The 25299-nt window shown below is 45.2% G+C and overlaps 1 protein-coding gene across 3 annotated transcripts; it reads left to right on the forward strand.

The window, feature by feature from the left end:
- The first annotated feature begins 645 nt into the window (after positions 1-645).
- PARK7 (Parkinsonism associated deglycase) lies at positions 646-24732 on the forward strand. 3 transcript variants are annotated; one of them, XM_003891055.3, is made up of 7 exons: positions 646-745; positions 1839-1945; positions 4389-4490; positions 8415-8474; positions 9993-10062; positions 17114-17200; positions 24333-24732. In XM_003891055.3, the coding sequence occupies exons 2-7, from the start codon at positions 1856-1858 to the stop codon at positions 24491-24493; spliced, it is 570 nt and encodes a 189-aa protein (XP_003891104.1). In that variant the 5' UTR covers positions 646-745; positions 1839-1855; the 3' UTR covers positions 24494-24732. The 3 variants fall into 3 exon arrangements, with proteins under 3 accessions (XP_003891104.1, XP_003891105.1, XP_003891106.1); XM_003891056.3 differs by having other exon boundaries at positions 678-803; XM_003891057.2 differs by lacking the exon at positions 646-745 and adding an exon at positions 891-1074.
- The last annotated feature ends 567 nt before the right edge of the window (positions 24733-25299 follow it).

Here is a 25299-nt window from a genome sequence, read left to right on the forward strand (position 1 = left end):
AGGGGATAGCTCATTTACCCTGATTTAATCATTACACATTGTATTAAAGTATCAAAATAGCACATATACTTAGAAAACACATACGTCTCTTACATATCAATAAATACAACTTGAGATTATGATGTAAATACATCTGACCAACTTGGTACTTATTAGACTTATGTGCTCAGCAATGCTCTAATCCTGTGGATGCGGCAGCATCAGGATCGTTAAAAAAAAAAAAAATGCTGAGGAAAAAAAATTCACACCCCTGAGACATCCGGGTGTGAATAAATGCGCAAGAGTTGCCCGAGATCGGGAGACCAGGCGTGGGGGAGAGGCCCAGGGAGGCCTGGACCAGAGCCCTCACAGACCAGGGGCGAAACAGGAAGGCGCTCCAGAAAAGGAACAACGCAAAGGGAGCAGGCGTGCACGGAGCGCGAACTAAGGAACCCCTCTGATAGCAACGCCAGCCCTCGGCAGCTCCACGGACCGGGTCTTCACGGAGAGTGGCTGCCGAGACAGTTAAGCCCCGCGGGCGACGGGGCAGGCCGGACGGTGCCATTCGTGGGGGATTCCATGCGCCTCACCCAGGGCTGTCCAACTAGAAACGCCCTGGCGCCACCCCCGCCTCAGTCGGAGGTAGGCTCGGCCGGACGTGACGCAGGAGATGCCAAGGCTGCGTGAGTCTGCGCAGTGTGGGGCTGAGGGAGGCCGGGCGGCGCGCGTGCGTGCTGGCGTGCGTTCACCTTCAGCCTGGTGTGGGGTGAGTGGTCGCCTAAGGGCCGGGGCGCTGCGTCTGCAGGAAGAAGGGCGGGGTGCAGGTCAGGGCCAGCGGGGGCGCGGCGCGTGTGTGGGCCGTGGCGCTGGGCGGCGTGGGGGCGCTGGACGGTGTCCCGCTGGCTCAGAACCGGCGCGGGGCCTGGGTCTGGGCCGCCCTCGCCTCCAGCCTCCCAGTCGGGCCCAGTCGCTGGCGTTGGACTTGACTGACCGCCAGCGTGGTGGCAACGCTGAAGCGTCCAGAATCTTCTGCCTCATCTCTCGCCGGCATGGAACTGGCTAACCGTTTTTATTAAACTGTGTTTTGCTTGGACGGTAAATCCTCCAGATAATCTCTAAATAGGCAAAAAAAAGATTGGGAACCTCGTTGAGTAGCTGTCGTTTGCAGTGAGAACTCTGCACGGAGAGACAGAATGTAGTTGGGTTGACTTCAGTGAGGGGATTTCCATCTTTCTCAGTCATAAAGTGCTCCGACATTTAACACTGTTGACCCCCACACACAATTTTTTAGTACAGTTATTGGAACTGAGAAAACAAAAATCCCCTCCAAAAAATTACAGGTTAATTGCGAAGGACCCTATGTAAATTTTTGCCCATGAAATTCAGTTTAGTCGTTTCTCTGAAACAGTACTTCAAAAAAGACCGTCTCCCCGCGGTGTGTGAAATGCAAGAGACCCACGTACTTTAGAAAATCCCACGAAATTGTGTGAAATGCAAGAGACCCACGTACTTTAGAAAATCCCACGTACATTGTGTGAAATGCAAGAGACCCACGTATTTTAGAAAATCTCATTTGCAACATATTATTAAAGCTGAATTTAAGAGAACATGGTAGAAGAAAATCTAAGCAATACTACACCTCTGAGCAGCCTCATTGTGTTTGCATCTCAGAGCAATTGAAACTATACAAATGAACGTTAAGATAACTACCCTGCTGCTTTTTTCGTATTCAGTTGTCTGTGAGAACCATTTCCCTAGGAAGTACTTACTCTGCTTGAAAATGCTCGTAAACTTTAAATTTTGGGGTATCTCAGGGTTGCAGTGGAAGTTTTTTGAAAAAAAAATTTTTTTTTTTTAAGCCTTTAAACATATAAAAATGGCTTCCAAAAGAGCTCTGGTCATCCTGGCTAAAGGAGCAGAGGAAATGGAGACGGTCATCCCTGTAGATGTCATGAGGCGAGCTGGGGTAAGTCCCACATCGATTTTTAGCCATTCGTGTTTTAAATGGTTTTTGGATTTTTAAATCATTTTGAATAAAATAGTGTTAAAAGTGCTTCATGAAAGATTTCAAATATACACAAAATTTCAGAGATTACATAAGAATAAATACTTGTTGATCCACTGCCCCCATTTAGTGCTTGTTGATGTCTTGCCATGTCTCCTTCAGACCCATTTCTTTTTTGTTTTGTGCTCTGTTGTCGAGGCTGGAGTGCAATGGCAGGATCTCGGCTCATTTCAGCCTCTGCCTCCTGGGCTCAAACCATCTTCCCACCTCAGCCGTCCAAGTAGCTGGAACTACAGATGCATGCCACCACACCTGGCTAATTTTTGTACGTTTTGTAGAGACAGAGTTTTGCCATGTTGCCCAGGCTACTCTCCAACTCCTGAGCTCAAGTTGTCCACCTACCTCAGGCCTCCCAAAGTGTTAGGACTACAGGCGTGAGCCGCTGCACTGTCCTTAGACCCATTTCTTTCCTTTTTTTTTTTTTTTTTTTTGAGATGGTGTCTCACTGTGTCACCCAGCCTGGACTGCAGTGGTATGATCTCTGCTCACTGCAACCTCTACCTCCCAGGTTCAACAGATTCTCCTGCCTCAGCCTCTTGAGTAGCTGGGATTACAGGTGTCCGCCACCACACCTAGCTAATTTTTGTATTTTTAGTACAGATGGGGTTTCACCATGTTGACCATGTTGGTCTCGAACTCCTGGCTTCAAGTGACCCGCCTGCCTCAGCCTTTTACAGTGCCATGATTACAGGCGTGAGCTACCATGCCCGGCCCCTCAGACTCATTTCTTAAGGAACAAATGCTTCGAAGAAATACAGTTGAAGCTTCCTTTGTAAATTTCTCCAGTCCTATGCCCTGTCTTCCTTCCTTAAAGATAACTGCTGTCCTCGCAATCTTGTGTATCCATGCATGCATGTCTTTTTTTTTTTTTTTTTTTCCTTGAGACAGAGTCTCGCTCTGTTGCCCAGGCTGGAGTGCAGTGGTGCGACCTCGGCTCACTGCAACCTCTGCCTCCTGGGTTCAAGCAGTTCTCTGCCTTAGCCTCCCAAGTAGCTGGGATTACAGGCGCCCGCGCCACCATGCCTGACTAATTTTTTGTATTTTTAGTAGACAGGGTTTCACCATCTTGGCCAGGCTGGTCTTGAACTCTTGACCTCATGATCCACCCGCCTCGGCCTCCCAAAATGCTGTGATTACAGGTGTGAGCTACCGCACCTGCCTTTAAGGTAGTGTTTGACCGTGGTTCTCATTTTGCATGTTTATATATTCTCTCTCTCTCTCTAACAATAGTGAACACTGAAGTAGAACTAACTCTGTGCCAGGCATCATTCTAAGTGCTGATAAACCTTACAACAACCCTGTGAGTTAGATATCGCCATCCTCATTTTATGGTTGAAGAAACTGAGGTACAGAGACATTAAATAATGTACCCATGTCACACAGTAAGTCCAAAAGCCGGAACTCAGACCCAGACAGCCTGGCCCCAGAGTCTGTTAACCCTATACTCCTCTGGTTCTCAGAAATGAAGACATTATGTTGATTTAGTTTATTCATTTAAAATTGCTGCCTGATGTTGCACTGAATGCCATAATCTACCCATTCCTCTAATTACAGCATTACAATTCTGTAATAAGTATTCTTGTGTTGGTTTCCTTGTGCAAATATGTGGAAGTTTTTTGAGGTTATATATCTAAAAGTAGAATTACTAGGCCGAAGGACTGCCCATAGTCAGCATGACTAGGTTTTGCCAAGTTGCTCTCCAGTGTCCCAGTTTGTAGTCCCACCAACAATGTAGGAAAATTCCCACTTTCCCAGTGCCAGCTCTTGGTATTGTTGACTTTAAAAATTTTTGAAAGATAAAGCAGTATTTCATTGTTTTGACTTGCATTTCTGTTTTACAAAAATACCATGAGGTTTAAATGGCAACAGTAAACTTGCAAGGTGAGTTATTAACAGGATGATCATATAACTGGTCACCCAAACCAGAACGTTTGTGGGAGAAAGGATGTCCAGTCACACAGGACAGGGCAGCAGCTATAAGTAGAGTCTGTCCAGGCAAACCAGGGCAGACCTAGTTATTAAATATATTTAGCCAATGTATTAGTTCACATTTGATATAGTTGTGGTGCAGTATTTCCTACCATGTTACTTTCAAACAGGGCAGCTGTGTAAATGTTACTCTAGCTGGGTGTGGTGGCCTATGTCTGTAATCACAGCTGCTTGGGAGGCTGAAGCAGGAGGATCGTTTAAGCGCAGGAGCTGGAGGCTGCAGTGAGCTATGATTGTGTTACTGCCCTCTAGCCCAGGTGACAGGGTGAGACCCCATCTCTATTTTTTTTTAAAGACAGTGTTACTCTGAATTTATGTTTCAGTGTTCTTAACTATGATAACATCTTTCTTGTAGATTAAGGTCACCGTTGCAGGTCTGGCTGGAAAAGACCCAGTACAGTGTAGCCGTGATGTGGTCATTTGTCCTGATGCCAGTCTTGAAGATGCAAAAAAAGAGGTTTGTAATCCATACATGGAGGTATTCCTTCATACGGCTTCTTTGTTTCTTGAAATGTCTAAGACTGTTGTTAGCACAGACTCATTTTAGAAAATGATTTTGCTTGAATGTCTTCCCCTGACAGATTAAGAGGGTGAGGATTTTGTCTTTCTATTCTGTATCCATAGAATGTGGCAATTGCTTGATACTGAATGTGCTCAGTAGGTGGGTGGCTGGGTAGATAGGTGGCCGGTTGGACGTGTGGCGAGATGGTTGAGTTGGTGCTTAGATGGATGGCTGCATTGTTCTCCCATCAGTATTCTTCCGGCTTACATAGGCATCTTTGCCTCCTATTACACATTTTTACCTGCTATAAATCAACTGCCACATTTTCCATTCTTTTTTTTCTTTTTTAGAGGCATGATCCCGCTCTGTCCCCTAGGCTGGAGTCCAGTGGTGCAGTCACAGCTCACTGCAGCCTCAACCTCCCAGGTTCAAGCAATCCTCCCACCTCAACCCCCCAAGTAGCTGGGAATACAGGCATGTGCCATGCCCGGCCATTATTCTTTTTTCTAAAGATACTTTCAGAGTTCCACTTTAGTTGTGTTCCTTTTTCAGTATCTTTAGAATTATGACTCTTACGTTTAAGGACAATGGACACTTCTGGAAGCTAGCATCCCTTTCCTCAGAAACATGCTCCCCCACAGGCGCTTTTGCAGACTCCATCGTCAGGCAGGGTGACAGGAGTGTGGACTGTACCCTCTGACAGCAGAGTCATGGCGGGAAAGGAGGCAGAGTTGGCTCACGAATGGCTGATTGTGCACTGCTGAGGAACCTGGAGTGCGATTCCCTGTGCTGTCCTCAGATACATAGGAAGAAGTTTAATCCTTTCTAATAAGTTCAGATTTTTCATTACTGGATTGTAGAAAATTAGACTGTTGGTATTTACATATGATTTGTTGAAACAAATTAAAAAATGACAAGCAGAAGTAAATATTCCAGGCCAAGTGCAGTGGCTCACCTGTAATCCCAGCACTTTAGGAGGCCAAAGTGGGAGGATCAGTTGGGGCCAGGAGTTTGAGACCACCCCGGGCAAGATAGTGAGACCGTTTCTCTGCAAATTAAAAATGTTAAAAGCCAGGCATGGTGGTGCACGCCTGTAGTTCTAGCTACTCCAGAGGCTGAGGCAAGAGGATCACTTGGACTCAGACGATTGCTCGAGCCCAGGAATTTGAGACTGCAGCGAACTGTGATTGTGCCATTGCCCTCAGCCTGGGTGACAGAGCGAGACCCTGTCTCAAAAATAATAGTAATAATTTTTTTTTCATTTCTGTTTGTGTTTGTGTCATATGGTGTCTGGCCATTTTAAAACAGTGATTACCTTTATTTTCAATCGACAGATAATAAGTGTACATATTCATGGGATGCGTGATGTTTCCGTGCATAATATATAGTGATTGGATCAGAGTAATTAGCATATCCATCATCTCAAACATTTCTTTGTGTTGGGAACGTTCAATATCCTCCTAACTATTTGAAGCTGTGATTGTTAACTACAGTCATTCTACAGGGGTATAGAACACCAGAACCTATTCCTCCTATCTAGCTATAATTTTGTATCTTTTAACAAATCTCTCCCTATCCCCACTTTCTTCTATCCTCCCCAGCCTCTAATATCCTCTGTCCTACATTGTACTTCTATGTGATCAATTTTTTTTTAGCTTTCACTTATGAGTGAGAACATGGAGTGTTTAATTTGCTGTTCCTGGCTTCTTTCACTTAATATAATGTCCTCTAGTTTCATTCTTGTAGTCACAAATGACAAGATTTCATTCTTTTTTATGGCTGGATAGTATTCCATTGTGTATAAATGCCATATTCACATTTTCTTTATGCATTCATCTGTTGTTGGACCTAGGTTGATTTCATGTCTTGGCTAGTGTGAGTATTGGTGCAGTAAACAAGGGGGTGCAGGTGCCTCTTCAGTATACTGATTTCCTTTCCGTTGGCTGCTTTCCCAGTAGTGGGATTCTGGACCATATGGTAGTTCTGTTTACTATAGTTTTTTGAGAAAGTGGTGTTACCTTTTGTGTGTTTTTGTTTTTCAGTGCAGATTCTAAAAGGGGTAAAATTAATTCTATACTTTACACATTTTCTTTTGAGTTTTGAGCTTTGCTTGGTTTTGAATCAACAGTAGGATGTTTATGGTCTTAAAAGGGATTCTAAGCCAGCCACAGTGGTTCACACCTGAAATCCTAGCACTTTGTGAGGCTGAGGCAGGAGGATTACTTGAGCCCAGGAGTTTTGAGACCATCCTGGGCAATGTAGTGAGACTCTGTCTCTACAAAAATAAAAAAAATTAGCTGGCTGTGGTGGTGCATGCCTGTAGTCCTAGCTACAGGGGAGGTTGAAGTGGGAGAATTGCTTGAGTCCAGGAGTTCAAGGCTATAGTGAGCTATGATTGCACCACTGCACTGTAGCCTAGGTGACAGAATGAGACCCTGTCTCTCAAAAAATTTTATAGGTTGCACTAAATACATAATACATTTTTATTTTGTAATTTGTTTAATGACTAGATTTTTTTTTTAACCTCTTTTTAAAGTCCTAAAGTATTGTTGGCCGGGCACAGTGGTTCACGCCTGTAATCCCAGCACTTTGGGAGGCCAAGGCGGGTGGATCACGAGGTCAGGAGTTCGAGACCAGCCTGGCCAAGATGGTGAAACCCCATCTTTACTAAAGATACAAAAATTAGCCGGGTGTGGTGGTGGGTGCCTGTAATCCCAGTTGCTTGGGAGGCTGAGGCAGGAAAATTGCTTGAATCCGGGACATGGAGGTTGCAGTGAACTGAGATCACTGCATTCTAGCCTGGGTGACAGAGCAAGACTCTGTCTCAAAAATAAATAAATAAATACATAATAAAATAAAATAAAAATAAATAAATAAGAAGTCCTAAAGTATTGTTAAAACAATTTCCATTTTGTAATTTCAGGAAGTTTGAAATTAATTAGATTTCTAGGATTTTTTTGGGGGGGGGATACTCAAATTCTCCCCCGTTACATTTTTCATAATGTTAAAAAAAAAAAATTTGTGCCTTTTACTTAAAATTTGTTTCTCTGTTAATTTTTTTTTTTTTTAGAGTCTTACTCTGTTGCCCAGGCTAGAGTGCAGTGGCGCAGCCTCAGCTCACTGCAGCCTCTGCCTCCTAGGTTCAAGCGATTCTCCTGCCTCAGCCCCCCAAGTAGATGGGACTACAAGTGTGCACCACCACGCCCGGCTAATTTTTGTATTTTTAGTAGAGATGGGGGTTTAGCCATTTTGGCTAGGCTGGTCTTGAACTCCTGAACTCAGGTAATCTGCCCGCCTCGGCCTCCCAAAGTGCTGGGATTACAGACGTGAGTCATCGTGCCTGGCCTGTTTTTCGATTAATTTTTTAAGTTGCTCATGTACATTCTTATTGAACAATAATTGAAACAATATAGACACATATAAAGTCAAAATGTTAAGTGTCCTATTCTCATTCTACCTCTGCCCCATCCCACACTACTCCTGTTAGCAACTAGAGTGTCTTCCTTGGTGTGTGACTACCTGTGTACACAATATGTCAGGTGGGGGTGCTTGTGATGATTGTACTCATACACGCATACATCTACACATAAATACATGTATCATTGTCTTTTACAGGAAGGAGATTATACTACCCCTGCTACTTTGCAGCGTGGACATCCTTGCATGTCACTATATACAGGTGTTTTGCATTTTTTGCTAGTTAAAACAACATTCCGTCATATGGATACACCTTAATTTATTTAACTGTTCTATTGGCAGATATTTAGGCTATCTCCTGTGCTTCCCACATTTAAAATAGGGAAGTGTTACTGGACTGTCACTTTAATGCACAGTTGAAATGAAATGTTTTTGTTTTCTTTATGTTTTAAACTGTTACAGGGACCGTATGATGTGGTGGTTCTACCAGGAGGTAATCTGGGTGCACAGAATTTATCTGAGGTAAAAATTCTACTCAATTATACCTCAATAAAGCTGGGGGGAAAAAAACTAAAGAATTTCAGCATCTGCTTGTGTTCTGTTGATTTTGTTATTATTCAGATATTTCAGGGAGGAGGCTGTGAAAAAAAAATAGAAACAACTAAAATTAACAAAATGGTGTTGTAGCATTAACTCAAAAATTTCTTTCTTTCTTTTTTTATTTCTTTTTGAGACAAGAGTCTTGCTCTATCATCCAGACTGGAGTGCAGTGGCACAATCTTGGCTCACTGCAACCTCCGCCTCCTGGGTTCAAGCAATTCTTCTGCCTCAACCTCCGAGTAGCTGGGATTACAGGCACGCACCACCTTGCCCAGCTAATTTTTGTATTTTTATTAGAGACGGGGTTTTACCATGTTGGCCAGTCTGGTCTCAAACTCCTGACCTCGTGATCCACTCACCTCGGCCTCCCAAAGTGCTGGAATTATAGGCATGAGCCACCACACCCAGCCTCAAAAAAACGTTTTTAATATTTTCTCTGGAGGTCAGGCGCAGTGGCTCACACCTATAATCCCAGTGCTTTGGGAGGCTGAGGCAGGAGGATTGCTGGAGGCCAAGAGTTTGAGACTAGCCTAAGTAACACATCGAGACCCCATCTCTACAAAAATTTTTGTTTTAATTAGCTGGGCACAGTGGTGCACACTTGTAGTCCCAGCTACTCGGAAGGCTATGGTGGGAGGATGGCTTGAACCCAGAAGTTTGAGGCTGCGGTGAGCTGTGAATGCACCACTGCATTCTAGCCTGGGCAGCAAAGCAAGAACCTGTCTTATCCAAAAAAAAAAAAAAAAATTGCCATGGAAGTAAGCTGAATTGGTGGAACCGTTATGAACAGATTTCGGTGAATACAGTCCAAAGTAAGATGATTTAGTTTTTTTCCACCAGCAGAAGAATGATCAGATTTTGTGTTTTGGGAAGGGCAAATTGTCTACTCAAAGTCTGAAATGGGGGAGGCTGTGGGGCTAGGGCTGCCAGCAGGAATGACAAATGCCATCAGCAGAGACCACTGTTCCTCATTTTAAGTTGTATGCGAGGAGTCAGAGGCCAGGGTGAGGGGCACACCAGTAGGCAGAGTTGGGGCTGCCAGAAGCACTCAAGAAGTGGGTTGAGTCAGACATGAGGGATCATTTCCTGCTAGATTTTCTTCCTCTATCTGCCATCTGAAAACACCCAAAACACCACATTCCCTCCTCCTGTTTGTTTCTCCATGGAGTACAAAATGGCAAGGGTCAAATTGCTTCTTTCTTCTGATCTTTAAATGTGGAGGAATGCGTTTCTCTTATGAGAAATGCCTTGCTTGGGTTTAATAATATAATATAGACACATTTTGATCATTTTTATACCAGTGATTTAGAAATATTGTTGGAAAATAGGTCAGAGAGCTTGTGGTTTAAGCTAAAATCAAATTCTTCCAAAGTTTCCTAGTGAGTGATTGGTTAGTGGCTTAATGATAACTTGATGTATTTTTGGTTTTCTTTTCACTAGTCTGCTGCCGTGAAGGAGATACTGAAGGAGCAGGAAAACCGGAAGGGCCTGATAGCCGCCATCTGTGCAGGTGACGTGCAGGGGCAGCCTGTGTTGCAGTGTCATTGGTGGGTGGGGTAGCCTTTCATTCGGTGGTTTGATTTCAAATAGCTCTTCCCCTTCATAAAGCATGCAGGGTGTCTATGTTGGTGTATTTAGTTTGGGTGGCATGAAGTTGGTGTCATTTCAGAAATGAGGACAGTTGTTCCGTTTTCTGCCTCTCCATGCCTTTGGTCTACGTGCTGTGAAACTTAGTGTTTTCCGTGTTTGGTTGACCTCGGAGGAAAATAAGGCCCTCTGGAATTCAGTAAACAGCTTGTTACAGCAGGTCTCTGTGCCAGAAAGTCTTTGTGCCAGCACACAGTCAGCAAGAATCCGTCAAACATCAACGCAGCAGCTCTGCCCTGTGCTTGCCCTGCAGATTCAGAAGCGCCGTGGTGCTTTCTGCTGGCTGCCGGGCGTTTCTGATTCTCTCACTGCCGAGTTATCTTGGGCACCGCATTATCTGCCACACAATTTAGAATAAGGACGTTTGGTGCTTCACAGATGTCCCTCATCTTTGTATCCTAGTAATATTTTATTTTCTCATAGCCATTTTAAAATCCATTCTTGTTGCTTTCATATCAGATGATGTTCTGCCATCTTGGTTTTTTCCCATGCTGTAATTTTTGCCAGCACCTTCCTTGTTGTGTAGGTCTTCATTAAATTTTTGTCAGGGCCGGGTGCGGTGGCTCACACCTGTAATCCCAGCACTTTAGGAGTCCGAGGTGGGCGGATCACCTGAGGTCAGGAGTTCGAGACCAGCCTGGCCAACATGGTGAAACCCCATCTCTACCAAAAATACAAAAATTAGCCGGGCGTAGTGGTGCACACTTGTAATCCCAGCTACTTGGGAGGCTGAGGCAGGAGAATCGCTTGAACCCAGGAGGCGGAGATTGCAGTAAGCCGAGATTGTGCCATTGTACTCCAGCCTGGGGTACACGAGCGAGACTTCGCCTCAAAATAAATAAGTAAATAAAATAAAATAAATAAATATTTGTCAGAAGAGTGAATGAATAAATGAATGAATGGATGGTTTGGTAAACATCAACATCAAAACATGTTGCTATGTTGTTCAACACAGTAGGCTTTTTAAAAGAAGTTTCGGGCCAGAGGTCCTAGGGACTTGATACATTCAGTCAGTGGTTCTCAATGTTCTTTTGGTGCACTTGCAAGGTCAAAGCAGATACTACTGAGGGGCCAGGTTGGTGGATCATGCCTGTAATCCCAGCACTTTGGGAGGCCAAGGCAGAAGGATCTCTTGAAAGCCAGGAGTTTGAGACTAACCTTGGCAACATAGACCCCATCTCAGCAAACAAACAAACAATTAGCCGAGCACAGTGCTGCATACCTGTAGTCCCAGCTACTCAGGAGGCTGAGATGGGAGGGTTGCTTGAGGGCAAGAGTTAGAGGCTGCAGTGAGCTATGATTGCACTCCAGCTTGGGCAACAGATTGAGACCATGTCTTTCAAACAAATGTTGTTTGCCTTTTTTCTTCTCAGTCTTTCAGGAGTGACATCAGAGTGGGATGATACCATCATTTGAGCATCTATTACTGTGTTTTAAAAATTTCCCAGTTTTATTAGGTTGGTGTAAAAGTAATTGTGGTTTTTGCCATTAATAGTAATAATTGGCCGGGCATGGTGGCGCATGCCTGTAATCTCAGCACTTTGAGAAGCTGAGGTGAGCGGATCATTTGAGGTCAGGAGTTCAAAACCAGTCTGGCAAACATGGTGAAATCCCGTTTCTATTAAAAATACAAAAGTTAGTTGGGCGTGGTGGTGCACGCCTGTAATCCCAGCTACTGTGGAGGCTGAGGTAGGAGGATCACTTGAGGTCAGGAGTTCAAAACCAGCCTGGCCAACATGGTGAAACTCCATCTGTACTAAAAATACAAAAGTTAGCTGGGCGGTTAGCTGGGCATGGTGGTGCGTGACTGTAATCCCAGCTACTCAGGAGGCTGAGGCAGGAGAATCTATTGAACCCAGGCGGCGAAGGTTGCAGTGAGCCGAGATGGCGCCACTGCACTCCAGCCTGGGTGACAGAGCAAGATTATCTAAAAAAAAAAAGTAATAATTTTTAATATGGCAATGTTCATAGATATAACCCACATAAAAGCTAAAGGGATTTTGAGACCTAAATGTTTGAGAACCCTGGCATTAGGGGCTGGGAAGAACCACAGCGGTCGATCACCCTGGCAGGTCTTGTACATGGGCTTGCTACAAGACTCATCACTAGCCTTTTGACCTGCCCTGAGGCTCAGGTAGTTATCTCTGCCAAAGGGCACTGCAGTCACTGCAGCCCAAGCAGGTGTACCCCTCTTTGGAGAGAAAGTCACAGATCCTTGAGTTTGGTTTTCTTTGGCTCTGCTGCTGTGAAGCAAGCCTCAGTCCTAGATGCTTTGACCAAAGGAAGAAAGTTAAGAGTTTGGGCTGAGTTTGTTTCCTTATGATTCTGCTGAAAGTAAAAACCGCAAATCAGTTTGTCCTGTGCCACAAAAGTAGCAAAATGATCAGCCACGGCCGGGCGCGGTGACTCACACCTGTAATCCCAGCACTTTGGGAGACTGAGGCGGGTGGATCACCTGAGGTCAGGAGTTCGAGACAAGCCTGACCAACATGTCGAAACCCTGTCTCTACTGAAAATACAAAATTAGCTGGGCATGATGGCTCATGCCTGTAATCCCAGCTACTTGGGAGGTTGAGGCAGGAGAATTGCTTGAACCTGGGAAGTGGAGGTTGCAGTGAGCCAAGATTGCGCCATTGCACTCCAGCCTGAGCAACAAGAGCGAAACTCCATCTCAATAAATAAATAAATAAAATAATAATAATAACAAAATTAGCGGGGCATAGTGGTACATGTCTGTCATTCTAGCTACTTGGGAGACTGAGGCAGGAGAATCACTTGAACCCGGGAGACGGAGGTTGCAGTGAGCCAAGATCGTGCCACTGCACTCCAGCCTGAGCGACAGAGCGAGACTTCGTTTCAACAACAACAAAAAAGATCAACCTCATCTGGCTCACTGTTTTGTGCTGAGGCTAGATCAAATGCCATGCCAAGAAGCATGAGCCTTATAATAATTAAAATCAACATTAAAAAATAAACAGGCTGGCTGTGGTGGCTCATAGCTGTAATCCTAGCACTTTGGGAGACTGAGGCAGGAGGATCACTTGAGCCCAGGCGTTCAAGACCAGTCTGGGCAACATAGTGAGACCTCCATCTCTACAAAAAAATATTTTAAAAAATCAGCCTGGCGTGGTGGTGCACACCTGTATTCCCAGCTACTCAGGAGACTGAGGTGGGAGGATCACTTTGAGCCCAGGAATTTGAGGTTACAGTGAGCTGTGATGATCACACCACTGCACTTGAGCCTAAATGACAGAGTAAGATTCTGTCTCTTAAGAAAAAAAGTAAAAATAGGCCAGGGGGGTGGTGGCTAACGCCTGTAATCCCAGCACTTTGGGAGGCCAAGGCGTGCAGATCACGAGGTCAGGAGATCGAGACCATCCTGGCTAACATGGTGAAACCTTGTCTCTACTAAAAATACAAAAAATTAGCCGGGAAGGCCGGGCGGGGTCACCTGTAGTCCCAGCTACTGTGAGGCTGAGGCAGGAGACTAACGTGGAACCCGGGAGGCAGAGCTCTGCAGTGAGCCAAGATCATGCCACTGCACTCCAGCCTGGGCTTACAGAAGGAACGAGACTCCGCCTCAAAACACAACACATATATATATATATGTATGTATATAAAGTAAAAATGGAGCCGGGCTGGTGGCTCAAGCCTGTAATCCCAGCACTTTGGGAGGCCGAGGCGGGCGGATCACGCAGGTCAGGAGATCGGCGACCATCCTGGCTTAACAACACGGGTGAAACCCGCCTCTACTAAAAAATACAAAAAACTAGCCGGGCGAGGGTATGGACGCCTGTAGTCCCAGCTACCCTGAGGCTGAGGCAGGAGAATGGCTGGAACCCGGAGGCGGAGCTTGCAGTGAGCCGAGATCCTGCCACTGCACTCCAGCCCGGCGGGTGAGCGCAGACTGGCTCAAAAAAGAAAAAAAAAAAAAATAATAATAATAATAAAGTAAATGGAAACACACTAGCAGTGTGTTTATACCATTGAATATCCTGCACCACTGTTGTGGGCACTACACAAAAAATAGGAAAAAATGTGATGATGAGCTGAGCGAATTGAGATGAGGGTTTTGGGAATGGAAAAGAGGAGTGATGAAAGAGATTTGGATCTTTTAAATTGGCAAACAGAAAAATAAGATTTTTTTTTTTTTTGAAACGGAGTTTTGCTCTTGTTGCCCAAGCTGGAGTGCAGTGGTACAATTTCGGCTCACTGCAACCTCCACCTCCCAGGTTTAAGTGATTCTCCTGCCTCAGGCTCCCGAGTAGCTAGAATTACAGGCGCCTGCCACCATGCCTGGCTAATTTTTGTGTTTTTAGTAGAGACGGGGTTTCACCATGTTGGCCAGGCTGGTCTCGAACTCGTAATTTCATGATCTGCCCACCTTGGCCTCCCAAAGTGCTGGGATTACAGGCGTGAGCCACTATGCTCAGCCAGGATTATTCTGAAGTGTTGCAGTTAGGAATTGGAAACATTTTGAACACAAAGAATATTAGCCTAGTCCTTAATATTGAGTGAATGAGGAAGGCAAATTGGAAGGGAGTCTATGTTGAGAAGAAAATTAAATGAGTTTACTTTGAGTGGGGGAGGCGGAGGAAGTGTGGAGTTGGAGGAGTGGACAATTGTCAGCTGACATGCCCAGGTCTAGGAATAAGGCCTCTGGAAACAAGGTCTTGGCCACCTGGAGGAGCTGGGGAGTTGGCAGACGTGGTCATTTTGCAAGTCACCACAGGGTGGCGCTCTTGGCTGCAGAAGGGGACGTGGTCAGCTGCACGCTCTGCACTGTAGTGCAGAGTGCAGAGAGTTTTCATCCATCAGAATCCCAGGTCCTAGGAGAGTGAAACGTCTCTTCTCCAATATTCCAAATAGGGTTCTGAAGCCCCAGAAAACAGTAATTATGAGCTTACCATGATGAGTAAGAAAGACATCAGTAAATTCCTGCATCCAACTGTAACGTAAATTTATGCACATCATTGTAGCAGTGATTTTATTACCACATTGAAGGGAGCAGCCTAAAAATTCTCACTGATCACTTTCCTCACTGTACAATCATCTATTAAAGTTTACTTTAAAATACAAGATGATGTAGGAATTTCTTCTTAAACTCTTACCAAATAAAAATTAAAAGCAATTTATAAATCCATTCAAATAAAAATTATTATTCAATTCTTATAGACTTTAAAACTTTGCTACCATACATAGCTGTCTTGTGTGTAAAAAGTAACGTGGAAAAGAGACATTTGAGGCTTTTGATTTAAGAGCTATAAATCAGGACTTGGTCTGAAACTGACACCTGATATTAGGCAGAAAGCTTATGTAATTAGGTAGTATTTGTGTGATCTTCCTGTTTGTAACAGTTACAGTCTGAGTAGCCTGTGGGTATATTATATAACTCCTTCCTTGGAGTCTTGTTGAAAAATGAAAGGTCAGTAAGACCAAGACCTCTCAAGTTTGCTGACACTAAAAGTGTACAGACTGTGCCGTAGGATCTTAGCCATCCAGGGCACCCTAAGTGTTTCCAAAGTCAAGGTGCTGTTCTGAAACATCCTTCTAAGTGTCATGTGAGGCTTTACAATGTTTATATGTGCGGCTTAGAGAGAAAAGGTAGAATGAATACTTTGTAAAAAGCTTTAAGATGAAATAACAATTAAAAGTATATGAAATCTTTGTTTTTAATCCTTATTTGAGGACTATTACATACGCAATATGCTTGTGACCCTCCCTGAAGTTGGCCATTTTCAGTGAATACATTTAAATAAAAATCTCAAGTTAGGACCTGTCAATTTGGAAAGACTTCATTAACTGACACTTCCATGTGGTTCTTTGCTTAAGTAGCTTTCGTAAAGTGATGCTAGTGCCTTTATATCTCACACTTCCAGGCACTTCACAGGCTATCTCCTTCAGGGACAGTGTGCTGTCGATTTTAATCCTACCAGCTGGTATACCTGGATGGACAGGTGGATGAATGAGTGTTAATTTCCCATTTTCTTTTCTTTTTTTTTTTTGAGATGGAGTCTCGCTCTGTTGCTCGGGCTGGAGTGCAGGGGCGCGGTCTCGGCTCACTGCAAGCTCCGTCTCCCGGGTTCATGCCATCCTCCTGCCTCAGCCTCCCAAGCAGCTGGGACTACAGGCGCCCAACACCACGCCCGGCTAATTTTTTGTATTTTTAGTAGAGATGGGGTTTCACCATATTAGCCAGCGGTCTTGATCTCCTGACCTTGTGATCCGCCTGCCTCAGCCTCCCAAAGTGCTGGGATTACAGGCATGAGCCACCGCGCCTGGCCTAATTTCCCATTTTCATATAGAAAATAAAACTATAAAAGAGCAATAAAATCCAGAAGTTCAGAGAGTACCAGTTGCCTTTAGGATGTAACTAAGTCTTTCCTTTTACTAAGAGTGAGGTAAGAAGTTCAGCCTGCCCCACAGTAATCCTCCCTTTCCTTCGGACTCCTGGTATATGTGGTCCCTGTTCTGGGGGTGGGGGAGGTGAGAGAGGTGAGCATATTGTTTATCTGTGTATGCTCTGCTGGTATCAAGGTAAATCTTCTTGAGTAAATGGTTATTGAAGTATTTTGAGTTTCTGTGCTTTTGCCAGATGTGCTCAGCAAATTGTTTGTTATAAACATACTTTATCTCTCGTACTAGGAAGTGTTTCATTTCAGAATCGTAGCTGTATGTTTGGTAAGAGCCTCTTGATTTTGAAGAATACTTTGCTGTTGCAGTTTTTCTTGTTAGAGAAGGGGTCTGTGTTGCCCAGGCTGATGCTAAATTCCTGGGCTCAAGCAGTTTTTCTACCTAGGCCTCCCCATTTGGTGGGATTACAGGCAGGAGCTACTGTGCCAGGCACTATTGTGATTTTTTAAATGTGGGGTTTTTCTATATCCGCACTTAGATCTTTTTATTTTTATTTTTAGGTCCTACTGCTCTGTTGGCTCATGAAATAGGTTTTGGAAGTAAAGTTACCACACACCCTCTTGCTAAAGACAAAATGATGAATGGAGGTAAGTATATGCTTGTTTTTGTTTGTTTGTTTGTGTTTTGAGACAGAGTCTCGCTCTGTCGCCCAGGCTGGAGTGCAGTGGCGTGATCTTGGCTCACTGCAACCTCTGCCTCCCCGGTTCAAGTGATTCTCCTGTCTCAGCCTCCTGAATAGCTGGGATTACAGGTGCATGCCATCACGCCCAGCTAATTTTTGTGTTTTTAGTAGAGATGGGGTTTCACCATGTTGGTCAGGCTGGTCTCGAACTTTTTTTTGAGACAGAGTCTCGCTCTGTTGCCCAGGCCAGAATGCAATGGCGCATTCTCCACTCACTGCAACCTCCGCCTCCTGGGTTCAAGCGATTCTTCTGCCTCAGCTTCCTGAGTAGCTGGGATTACAGGTGCGCCCCCCCATGCCTGGCTAATTTTTGTGTTTTTTAGTAGAGATGGGATTTCTCCATGTTGATCATGCTGGTCTTGAACTCCTGACCTCATGATCCACCTGCCTCAGCCTCCCAAAGTGCTGGGATTACAGGTGTGAGCCACCACACCCGTCCTTGAACTCTTGACCTCGTGATCTGCCTGCCTCAGCCTCCCAAAGTGCTGGGATTACAGGCGTGAGCCACCACACCCAGCCCATATGCTTGTGTGTTTTTTTGTTTGTTCGTTTGTTTTTTTTGAGATGGAGTCTCTCACTTTGTTGCCCAGGCTGGAGTGCAGGGGCGCGATCTCGGCTTACTGCAACCTCCGCCTCCCAGGTTCAAGGGATTCTCCTGCCTCAGCCTCCCAAGTAACTGGGATTACGGGCATGTGCCACCACAAGTTTTTTGTAGACTGGGCGCAGTGGCTCCCGCCTGTAATTCCAATACTTTGGGAAACTGAGGTGGGTGGATCGCTCGAGCCCAGGAGTTCGAGACCAGCCTGGGCAACATGGTGAAACTCCATCTCTACTAAAAATACAAAAAACATTAGCCAGGCGTAGTGATGCACACTGGTAGTTGGAGCTGCTCAGGAGGCTGAGGTGGAATGATAGCTTAAGCCTGGGAAGTCAAAGCTGTGGTGAGCTGTGATCTAACCACTGCACTCCAGCCTGGGGGACAAAGCAAGACCCTATCTCAAAAAAATAAAAAAAGTTTCTTGTATAACTATAGAATTTTATCTATATACATACTATCCTTTTTATTTTAACTAAAATGAGATCTACTAAATGTGTTGTTCTACAGCTTGCTTTTTTTTAACTTAACATTATATCTTATGTTATCTTTTAACAGCATGTGTAGATTTAGATTTGCTTCATTCTCATTAAGTGCAGCTGCTAGTCCAGTGTTAGAATATGCCGTGCTGTGTGTAACCTTCTCCTGGGGGTGGGCATGGAGGTGGTGTTTTGCTTTTGCCCTTGTAAACCATGCCGTAATGAACATCTCTGAATGCCGTTGTGAGCATATCTGAGCTCCCTTTTAAAAGTGATGCACTTTTCATTATACTGCATGTTTTTTAATTACTAAACTTTATTTTTTTAGAGCAGTTTTAGGTTCACAGCCAAATTCCTGTCTACCTTCACCCACTACCCACTCCCCAGCCACCCGCCCCTGGCCATGCATAGCGTCCCCTACTATCAACATCCTGCACCTGGCCATGCATAGCGTCCCCTACTATCAACATCCTGCACCAGAATCTGCACCCACATTGACACATCATCATCCAGAGTCCATAGTTTACATGAGGGTTCTGTCTTGCTGTTGTACATTCTACATACACTTACATTTGATCCAGAGCAGTGTTTTCCTGAAAATCCATGGTTTGTTAATTTATTTAATTTATTTGAGACAGAGGCTTGCTCTGTCACCCAGGCTGGAGTGCAGTGGTGTGATCTCAGTTCATTGTAACCTCCACGTCTTGGGATCAGGCAATCCTCTCACCTCAGCCTCACAAGTAGCTGGAACTATGGGCATGAACCACCACACTTGGCTAATTTTTAAATTTTTTTGTAGAGACAGGGTCTAACTATATTGCACAGTCTGGTCTTGAACTCCTGGCCTCAAGCAATCCTTCTGGCTTGGCCTCTCGAAGTACTAGGATTATAGATGTGAGCCACTGTGCCCTGCTTATGGTTTCATTTTAGTTGCTGGAAAGATACTGTGTTATCATTATAACTATCTGAAAATTGGTACTTTTTGCCGGGCGCGGTGGCTCACGCCTGTAATCCCAGCACTTGGGGAGGCCAAGGCGGGTGGATCACGAGGTCAGGAGATCGAGACCATCCTGGCTAATACGGTGAAACCTCATCTCTACTAAATATACTAAAAAAATTAGCCAGGCGTGGTGGCGGGCGCCTGTAGTCCCAGCTACTTGGGAGGCTGAGGCAGGAGAATGTCATGAACCGGGGAGGTAGAGCTTGCAGTGAACCGAGATTACTCCACTGCACTCTAGCCAGGCCAACAGAACGAGACTCCATCTCAAAAAAAAAATAATAATAATTAGTACTTTTTAAAAAAGGCTCTGGTTTCTGGGCATTTTAAATGTAGGAATTTAATTTACTTTAAACTCATGGAAGGATTTTAGAGGGTTGAAAGAAGTAGAAAGAACAGAACTGGGCTCCCTTTGTGATGTCTTCAGAGGGAAGACTCAAGCAGAGCGCCCTCCTGCACTACCTGAAGGTGTACCTGTTGCATCTGTTTTCCTTTAGTGCCTCAAAAACACTGAGGTTGGTCAGGCATAGAAAAATACCAGATTGTTGATGCTCACACTCGGAGTTTACAAAGCAGATTCCCCTACGTTATCTTGGTGGAGCTTCCTGGTCCCCAGTGCCCAGCAAGGCAGGTGGCATCATCCTAGCTTCACAAACAAGGAGAGACTGAGGCCAGATCTCAAGCCCAGCCCTCTGCCTTGCATCCAGTTTTGCCTTCCTGCCCCTCCCCTGCTCTGTGGTAGCAAAAGGCTCCCACACACATTTAAGTTACCAGGTGTTGGATTTAGTCAGTAACCTCTATTATAAGAAGTGGATACTTGAAATGTCTACCCCTTCAGGACACTTTGAGAGGTAGGGCTGCAGTCATCACCTGGGAGTCTGCTCTGGGTGAGGCCCTCATTGTGAACTTGAAAGATCAGTGTGACAGTTTCTCCTCAGATAAGCAATCCCATCTGAAGGCCATAGTCTTTTTTCTTTTTTCTTGTTTTTGGTAGATTCAGGGTTTCACTGTGTTGCCCAGGTGGTACTTAAACTCCTGGGCTCAAATGACCCTCCCACTTTGCTCTCCCAAAGTGCTGTAATTACAGGTGTGTGCTACCAGCCTCAGTCCCCATAATCTTTTAATTCCTCCGATTTTAGAATAAGTCGGTTATAAGTGTAATGTGTGATTCCATTTCTCATTTGTCCACTGTTTGATGGCATCCGCATGCCTGGTCCCATACCTGAGCACTGAAGAGCAGGGTTTCTGGAGCCTGGCATCTTGGGGTGGCCCTCAGCTTCCCTACTCACTGTGGGAGGTTTCCTTAGTTTCTCCGAGCCTGTTTCCTTGTCCGTTGCCTGAGGATAAACCTGCTTCAGGATTGTTGGTGAAAAAACTGCCCTCTCCTAGCCTCTGTACACCACTGCATGCCACCACTGCTGAGTACTGTTTGTTTGCTAGGTTGATGTCATTCTCATTTTACCAAAAAGTGAAGCTCTGAGAGGTCAGACAGCCACCAAATGGCAGACCTGGGATTTGAACCCAGAACTCTGCTCAGGGGTCAGCTGACTGTTCCCCAAAGGCCAGGTGGTAAATATTGCAGGCTTTCTGGGACTTCAGCTCTCTGGCAGCTAGTCAACTGTTGCAGCTCCACAATAGCTACAGACAGTCCTAAAAACGCAGGGTGGCTTTGTGCCAGTGAAGCTGCATTTGCAAAAGCAGGCAGTAACCTGGCCTCGGCCCTGACTCGTAGTTGCTGACCTGTGTCCTGTGCCCTCCCATTGTCTTTTTTTTTGAGACGGAGTCTCGCTGTGTCATCCAGGTGCTCACTGTGCTCACTGCAAGCTCCGCCTCCCAGGTTCATGCCATTCTCCTGCCTCAGCCTCCCAAGTAGCTGTGACTACAGGCGCCCGCCACCATGCCTGGCGTATTTTTTGTATTTTAAGTAGAGACAGGGTTTCACCGTGTTAGCCAGGATGGTCTCCATATCCTGACCTTGTGATCTGCCTGCCTCGGCCTCCCAGAGTGCTAGGATTACAGGCGTGAGCCACCGCGCCCAGCCCCCCAACTTTTTTTTTTTTTTTTTATTGAGACGGAGTCTTGCTCTCTCACTCAGGCTGAAGTGTAGTGGCGCATCTCAGCACACTGCAACCTCTGCCTCCCAGGTTCAAGTGATTCTCCTGTCTCAGCCTCCTGAGTAGCTGTAATTACAGGTACCCACCACCAGGCCCAGCTAATTTTTTTTTTGTTTTGTATTTTTTAGTAGAGACGGGGTTTCACCATGTTCGTCAGGCTGGTCTCCAAATCCTGACCTCAGGTGATTCACCTGCCTTGGCCTCCCAGACTGTTGGAATTATAGGCATGAGCCACTGCGCCCGGCTTCCCATTGCTTTTTCTCTGAAGAGACTTTAAGACTTCGAGTCTGGTTTAAAAAAATAAAGAAATAAAAATCAATGCCTTCTGCTGGTTGGAATGGGAAGTGTAAAATCTGAATTCACTGTAGGGTCACAGTTCCACCCTCAAGTTTGCACAATGCCTTCCTAGCGCTGACAGGATGTGTGTGCTGTCTTCGCCACTAGGTTGATGCAGGTGGCAACCTTAAACCTTTTGCTTTTCCCGATTAAAAGTCCGACAAGAACCGTATAACCTTTAAGCATATTTAACCAGTTTAAACCCTATTTGCACTGTTTTAGCCACAAGGATACTGTTCAGTGAACCATTTACAGTTGTGCCTTGTGTTGTCCCACTCTCAGCTGTGCATCTCACCGTTGCTCTGGAAGACCTAGCCCACCCAGTTTCTAGGTTATCATTTGAAATGGTCTTGGCCTGGTTTAACCATCAGTAAATGAGGCCAGATTATGATAAACCTTTTCCCCTCAAACTAGGGATCCTCTTTTTCTCTAGAATAGTTAAATTGGAAATTTTTAATGTACTCTATTCATTTATTTTGGTGGGTGACCTGATTTTTTAAATTTTTTAGATTAGTCAAGCACAGTAGTGAGAAGAGGAGAAAGAGTAGAACAAGGAGTAACTGCCTGTGAACGATCAATTGAGATAACTCACTGCCTTCGACCAGCGGTGGCTTGGTTTCTAATGACAGTAAGACAAGTTCCTGTAGCCATTGTTAATCTCCTTGGAAAAGAAGTGAACATTGTGTGGTTTCAAAAGCTCATTAATACAGCAGAAGCACTCTGCTTCTGTTGAAGGGAGGTTTTCGGATGAATTTTTATGTGTGTTCATTGAACAGACGTTTCCTAAGCTCCTCCTTAGTACCTGGCACTGGGAACAGAAGAAGAAGAGAAAGCTGTGCCTTCGGGGTGTTCCCAGGTCTGCACTGAGCTCTAGTGGCCAGAGCCACCCGCCTGCCTGTGTGGCAGGTGCATCAGGATAGAGCAGGAGTTCACAGAGGAGCTTTGTCGCTTCCCCTCCGCTAAATCTGTTCTGTGTCCCCACATCACTAAGTGGTGTCACCATCATCCAGTCACCTGGGATAGGCAGCCTGGAGTCATCCTTGAAGCCTCCTCACCTAGGCCTTCATTTCAAACCTCCATTTCCTCTGGATCACTGTCACCAGCTTAGTGCAGGCACCACCAGCTTCTACCCAGACAACAGGTTCCTTTCCATCTCCCTTCTGGTCCCAGCCCAGTCTCTGTGCGAAGGCCGGACCGCACAGGGCTCCATGCCCTGTGACATGGAATTCAGCGTGACCTTCAGGTGCTGGAGAGAGTTGTCAAGGGCTTTCCATGGGGAACTGGCTGTGCCCTGCTTCACACTCTGGAGAGAGAGCTTTTGGGTGCTGGGCATGGGTTGAAGGGGTGCACAGCCAGAAGGGAGAGCTATAATCATGCAGAGATCCTTCCTCTTTAAAGCAGGGGACAGGTGGAGAAAAGAGATCAGTCGAGAATGGTGTTTGGTGCCTTTGACCTACACTTCAGGGGCGCCTCTTGTGTGCCATGGATATCATTGGCCAGACAGGGACTGATGAAGGCCCAGCCCTTTTAAAGAGTAAACAATAAACAAGGAAATGAAATGTTTATAGATTGTGATAGATTGTATCAATGCTGGGAGGGCAGTAAATAGGATGTGGTGATAGAGTCAACAGAGGAACGTAATTTGGGAAGGTGGGGGTGGTCACAGATACCCTCTCTGAGGGATTTTTGTTGATGCTGAAACCAAAGGGGCAAGAAAGTGGGAACCCAGAGCTGGTCTATGGGTGAAGGGAGCAGCCCTTGAGCTCATCCTGGAGCAGGAGAGAACCTGTTGTATTCAGTAAGGGAAGCTCCAGGTGGGAGAGTGATAGGGATGGGTATAGCGGGAGAGGTTAGGCTCTGTGTGCAGTGGAGAGGCTGGTGACTACCTGCTGTGGAGGGGCAGAGCTCAGGGCATCCATGCTCAAGAATCCCAGTTTTGATGTTATATTTGCCAAGAAATAGCCAACTGGTTGGCACAGGGGTTGCGGGGATGCAGAAGGAAAGTAGTCCTTGAGAGTGAATGTGCTTTCTACCTGCACACGCACACACACATGCATACCCGCCTCCAGTATGTTGTGCTGTGGTTGTTTTTGAGGCATCAGAGGGTGTGCGTGCCGCCACATGTTGATCAGGGTGGCTTCTGCCTTCAGCATTGCCGCATCCCCTCATCCTTTCCCTGGCACTTCAGAATTGACACTGGAGCTTTGTTGTAAAATAGTGATGTGAGTAACTGTCATTCACTGACATCTCCCCCGACACTTAAAGTCTTAGCAGCTGCATTTAACTTACACATATTTGTTTCATTCTAACAGTGGTTTCTCTCACCTTTTGCTCTGCAGTTTTAAAAATACTCTTGTAGGGGGCTTCTAAGAGCTTGGAGTGCCAAGTAAATGTTTTTGAATGGCTAACCTGCAGGTTGGGTTCACATGCTGTCATAGTGAATTGAATTGGTAAGTAATCGTCTTTCTCATCACATAGCCCATTAGAATGTCACCTTTTCTGTTTCTACTTTGCAGGTCATTACACCTACTCTGAGAATCGTGTGGAAAAGGACGGCCTGATTCTTACAAGCCGGGGGCCTGGGACCAGCTTCGAGTTTGCACTTGCAATTGTTGAAGCCCTGAACGGCAAGGAGGTGGCGGCTCAAGTGAAGGCTCCACTTGTTCTTAAAGACTAGAGCAGCGAACTGTGATGATCACTTAGAGAAACAGGCCATTAGGAATCCATTCCACTATGTTCGCTCTAAACAAAACAATGGTAGGTTAATGTGTTCAGAAGCGGCTGTCACTACTGCTTTTGCGGAAGTATAGTTGTGAACTCACAACTACACAGAGATTTCTCAGCCTACAAATTGTGTCTATACATTTCTAAGCCTTGTTTGCAGAATAAACAGGGCATTTAGCAAACTACTGATCATTCCTTGTTTTGTCCCTCATTTCTTTTGTGAAATTTAATTCCGTATCACCTTCATTTGTAGCTCTTAACTGTCCCTATAGCACTGAAATAGAACAGTGAACACATTTTACACAGCAAGGAGGAAAGGCATACAAGCAGAATTTTAAGAGGCTTATTATTTTCTCTGCTTATTAGCTGTGTGTTTTTAATGTGCTATTAAAAAATACCTGTGAGGGCTGGGTGTGGTGGCTCATGTCTGTAATCCCAGCACTTTGGGAAGCTGAGCCAGGAGGATTGCTTGAGGCCAGGAGTTCAAGACCAGCCTGGGCAACATAGCAAGTCTCCATCTCTACAAAAAAAATACAAAAATTAGCCAGGCATGGTTGAATACACCTGTAGTCCCAGCTACTTAAGAACCTGAGGTGAGAGGATCACTTGAACCCAGGAGATCAAGGCTGCAGTGAGCTATGATCACACCACCGAACTCCAGCCTGGGTGACACAGCAAGACCCTGTCTCCAAAAAAACAAAAAGAGAAAAGAAAAAAAAAATTGGTTGTACTGGTGAATTTTTATACACTAGTTCCTTT

The sequence above is a fragment of the Papio anubis genome, chromosome 1 (assembly GCF_008728515.1).
Source record: "Papio anubis isolate 15944 chromosome 1, Panubis1.0, whole genome shotgun sequence".
Taxonomy (NCBI): Eukaryota; Metazoa; Chordata; class Mammalia; order Primates; family Cercopithecidae; genus Papio; species Papio anubis.